The sequence below is a fragment of the Hylaeus volcanicus genome, chromosome 7, assembly GCF_026283585.1.
Source record: "Hylaeus volcanicus isolate JK05 chromosome 7, UHH_iyHylVolc1.0_haploid, whole genome shotgun sequence".
In the NCBI taxonomy this organism is placed as follows: Eukaryota; Metazoa; Arthropoda; class Insecta; order Hymenoptera; family Colletidae; genus Hylaeus; species Hylaeus volcanicus.
In genome coordinates this window covers 10,813,309-10,818,316 of record NC_071982.1, presented here as the reverse complement: position 1 = coordinate 10,818,316, position 5,008 = coordinate 10,813,309, and the positions used below count along the sequence as shown (strand labels likewise).

General features: G+C 33.1%; 1 protein-coding gene across 1 annotated transcript in view; it reads right to left on the bottom strand.

The window, feature by feature from the left end:
- LOC128879971 (nose resistant to fluoxetine protein 6-like) overlaps positions 1-5,008 on the bottom strand; it is a 29,497-nt gene that overhangs the window by 7,937 nt on the left and 16,552 nt on the right. The window contains exons 2-3 of the mRNA XM_054129552.1: positions 4,226-4,381; positions 1,338-1,558 (exon numbers count right to left, since the gene is read on the bottom strand). Of these exons, the coding sequence (XP_053985527.1) occupies positions 1,338-1,558; positions 4,226-4,381 (377 nt within the window). The remainder of the gene's footprint in view (positions 1-1,337; positions 1,559-4,225; positions 4,382-5,008) is intronic.

Genomic DNA, 5,008 nt, shown 5'->3' with positions numbered 1-5,008 from the left:
GCGTGTGCGTGTGCGTGTGCGTGTGCGTGTGCGTGTGCGTGTGCGTGTGCGTGTGCGTGTGCGTGTGCGTGTGCGTGTGCGTGTGCGTGTGCGCGTGCGCGTGCGCGTGCGCGTGTGCGTGTGCGTGTGCGTGTGCGTGTGCGCGTGCGCGTGCGCGTGCGCGTGTGCGTGTGCGTGTGCGTGTGTGTGTGTGTGTGTGTGTGTGTGTTTCAAAACTAACGATCGACTCGTGGTTCAGTTAGTCTTGTACGAATCCTAGAACGCGCCGAACGACTAAATTCCAAATTGTAATCTTTCATTCGCGCGGTAATATTAAATCACCTTTCTTTTGTTCGTTTTCTTGTGCTCTAACCCTAACAATATATTCTAAACATAATACCAGTAAACAATTTTGACAAGATTCTCCAATAGTTCTCTGTTCCTTTGTTTTTTATCCAGGCTCGATACTGAGCATCAACGAAGATCGTGCACATGCAGCGTTTATTGAATTTAATCGGGAAAACGTTGCCGATTCGCGCGGTTTTCGAACACCTCGAGAGAAGAGGTCACAGAGACATTGCTAATTAAAAACTTATTGATCATATTATTTTAGGATTTACATTTATAAAAACGAATTATAAAATGCAAATATGCAAACATACATATTCAAGGTGTTTCATATAGCATAGGAGAGTTACAAGGCATCCAGTAGAATTAACACTAACTTCAGAAGATGTGCGAATAATTGATAATAACTTTTATAACTTATTTTTTGTCAACAGTAGAGACATTATAACTTCTAAATCTTTTAAGAAAGATTAAGTAAGGAACATCAAGTATACATACTTTTCTGCAATAACTTCAACAGATATTATCATATTTTGAACTGTATTGCCAATCTTGTCAAAATCGAGAGATCGAGATCATATATTCGAAATTATTGGAAATGGGGTATAAGTGAATAATAAAATACTGAATTTCTAGATAACTTTAGCTTTATTCACTAAATTGTCACGAGCAAACTGTGATCTTTTCTCAACGAGGAGCTGCACGAGACTGGCCGATGAACGTTAAAAGAAAAACCGTAGAAAGAATTTCTAGCTGTACATATATTTTCAATACATTTATTTTTGTAGTAAAATGACATGTTGCTGTTTAGTAAATATTCCAACAGAAATTGTCGAAAATTCGAGATCGATATGCACGATTCAACATTTTTCGAGATCAAGATCGAGATCGCAGAAAATCAGAAATCTCGTCTCGTCTCGTCACGTGCGCATCACTAGTAGCTCGTTCACTTCGATCGTCCAAATGCGTGATCCGTCATAGAATAAAGATAAATCTAAATACGTACTTACATCGGTAATGTTGCTTCTAAACGCATAGTGAGAGTGGAGAAGGCGGTGAAGGTGCTTGAGGTCTAACCGCGATTCGTCGATGCTCAGGTGCAGATACGCTAGACAATATTGTCCCTGAATACCTTCGGTTCCTTGTATCCCGAGGCATTCGTCGAAGTCGCCAAATTGATTTACATTTCCGTTAAGAAGTCCAGACGGCATTTTGGCTGTTGCGTCGTACACTTGAAAACAAAATGAGAACATGGAAGACGTGAAGAACATTTTAACGTTTTAGGGATTGGCCAGGTTTGCACGTGCTGATCGATCACTTTTGATATTCCTTTTTATCGCAAACAATAGAGAAACTGTTTAGTTAACTTTCTTGTGGAACGTTGAATTCTTTCTGAGATGCGTTTGGAACAATTTTGTAACTGTTTACGAGTAACGAATATATAGCAGAGAACTTAAAAAAAAAACTACAAGTAATAACTATCTTCGAAATCTAATCAGAAGTTGGGATTGATGTATAAAATTTAAATATGAAGATTCATTGATACGATGACCTATGTAATACTACGTTCAAATGATAAATAAAATATCTATTTAATTGTTAAATGATATGTCGATGAAATACAGGGTGTCCCACTATTTCCTTAGCGAAAATGTTGTTTCAAATCACCTCCCGAACCACCCCTTTCAAGGCGTTACAACACTTTTGGGACACCCTGTATATCAAAGAACTTGAAAAAAAAACTACAAGTAACAACTTCGAGATCTAATCAGAAGTTAGGATTAAAATATAAAACTTAAATATGAAGATTTATTGATACGATGACCTATGTAATATTTACTACGTTAAAATAATAAATATGTTAGAGTATGATCTTCCTAAGTTTGTAAATCATTTCACTATTATGTTTTAGATTGATAATACTGGTTTACTTTACAGGAAGAGATTCTACGAGAGAAGCATGAAGCGCATATTTTTTGTTTATCACATTTTTTGTATTATGTTACGTTAATAAAGGTTTCTTATGTTTTGAGTATAATGAAGCGTTAATAATGTCCAACAAAATAAAATATCTATTTACTTGTTAAATGATATATCCATTAAATATATGTAAAAAGAATGTATTGATCAGTTGATATTAAAAGTAGTTTCAAATTTGACCATGTAGTTTTTTAGCTAGAATACTATAGGGCAATATATAAAAGCATAGAAATTCGTGTCGTATGAAAGCATTTCTCTTTTCTGAGTACCGTCTAATATTGTTTACATTGGGAGTCGTTCTTCAAATTCGACGAAGAATTCCAAAGTTATAATAAATAATTTTATTTATTAGTACAGTTTCATTTACTATCAATTTTAACAAAAGGTCTCGAAGTTGATTGTCATCTCAAGGTCATCTCAACGTCACATTACGTTAGAATTTTGTCTTATGACCTGCGATTCATAAAATAACCCATCAACTTATATGGCTATCTAGAATACGCGTGTTTGTAAAGTTTCGCACTGATTGTATATGATTCAGTAGATGAAATTTTAGTATAAGATTTGTATCAAATAAAATGAAATTTTAGTATAGGATTTATACTATAATAAATAAAATAATAATAGAATAAAATAAAAGCGTATAAAAAATATATAATGATACAAATAATGAAAATATAATACAATATACTATCATATAATTAGAATTGTAACTCAAACATTATAAGTACATAACAAAATATTTACAATGTTCACGAGGTTCGAGAAACTCGAAAATGATTTTACCGTACATCTGATGTCGTCTTTATTTGTTATTGATTTCGGTTCCGTTCAGTGTATCGATTGCGCAGAAAAAGTTTCTCTCGTAAGATATTCTTGCTGTGCACCTTGTTTTGTTCACAGCGCAATTTCGTAAGTCGAATTCGTTTGAAACTTGTACTACCGTTCGTGTAATTGGCTCGAAAGTCGTGAAATAATCGAAGGTCAATCGATCAGTACTGCGATACACCGGTTGGACTTAATAGACACGACACACTGTGGTACTTTAATGTAACATCTGAAGTGAAATGAAAATATAACTTACTTGTATAACAACTTATGGACAAATTATCAAAAATATGAACAGATTAAAATTCTTAATATAAAAATTAATCGAAGTTGACAGACTAAACAAATGGACTTTAGGAGGCACGTATTGCGATGACCAGACTGCGGATCTTTATGCATTTATAAGAAATTTGAATGTGCAAGAGTCTACAAAATGCAAAGAATATGTAAAAATATAAAAAAGATTAAAGGTAAAATTCAAACAATAAAACTTTGCATTGATAGGTTGCAGATATATTGCGGATCTATGGCATATCGACATACTCGACATATTTTTATACTAATTCCTAACACAATCACAATGTGTTAAAAGTGACGCGTTAATCTATACAATTTGTAAAGTTATGAGTAATTTATGAAAAGTATCTCTCATCTAATTAAAATAGTTAATGTTGTCGAGATTCGTAACAAGATTCGTTTTATATTTGTCTAATATTATGCAATAAGATATCGCGCATTACATGTCTAATTCTATGAACGTAATGACTAGACTGCGGTTTTTTATGCGTTCATAGGAAATTTGAATGTGCAAGAAATTACAAAATGCACACAGTATACAATAGTATAAAAGAAACACTGGAAGTAAAATTCATATTATAATATTAGCAGAATAAAATAAACTCCTAGTTAGGTTAAATTTTTGTAGGCACGTTCGTGAAGATTTTATTTTGCATAAACATCCGCAGTCTAGTAATGACAATATGATCAGAATGAAAGATCTCGAACAAGTGTGCATCGTTTAAATAAATATAAGTTGCAATAGGAAACTATTCGTTGATATGATTTAAACAAATCGCATAAATAAACTTACTTTTGAGGGCCCACAGAGTGAATTTAGCTAGCTCTCGATGAAATATGTCGGCGTGCCTTTTGCATTGCGGGCTTACCCGTCCAGCACCCGGGTTGTAAGCAGGAAGAATTTGCAGTAATCTTCTAGCTTCACGGTCGATTTCTTCAGAAAAGTCATCTGTAAAAACCGTAAGGTTGAATTCTTCTAAAACTATGGTGAGAATTCAATTGAGATATTTTAAAGATTAAAATAGGAGAATGTATTAAGTTGTTCCATAAGTTCATGCCACTTATACTTCAGCTACTCAAATTAATATATGAAACATACCCATAAGTGTCTTAGTCAAGTAAGTTGAAGTTCGTTTAAAACCGGATTGTCTCAAGTTGATGGAAGAGCGTACCGAAGTTCAATCCGTTCTTACCTCCATCTCAGCTATGCTTATTTTGGAAATTATGATTCGAGTACTTGAATAATATTCAAGTACTAAGTATTGAAATATCACTATTTGAACAATATTTTAATCGAATATTGCTATTCACATATCATTTTCCAAATGTTACTATTCAAATATCACTATTTTGCTTATTTTGGAAATAATGGTTCGAGTACTTGAATAATATTCAATTACTAAGTATTGAAATATCACTATTTGAGCAATATTTTATTCGAATATTGCTATTCTCACATATCATTTTCCCAATGTTACTTATCCAAATAGCACTATTTTGCTTATTTTTTGAAATGATGATTCCAGTACTTGAATAATATTCAAATTTGAAATAACACTATTTGAACAATATTTTA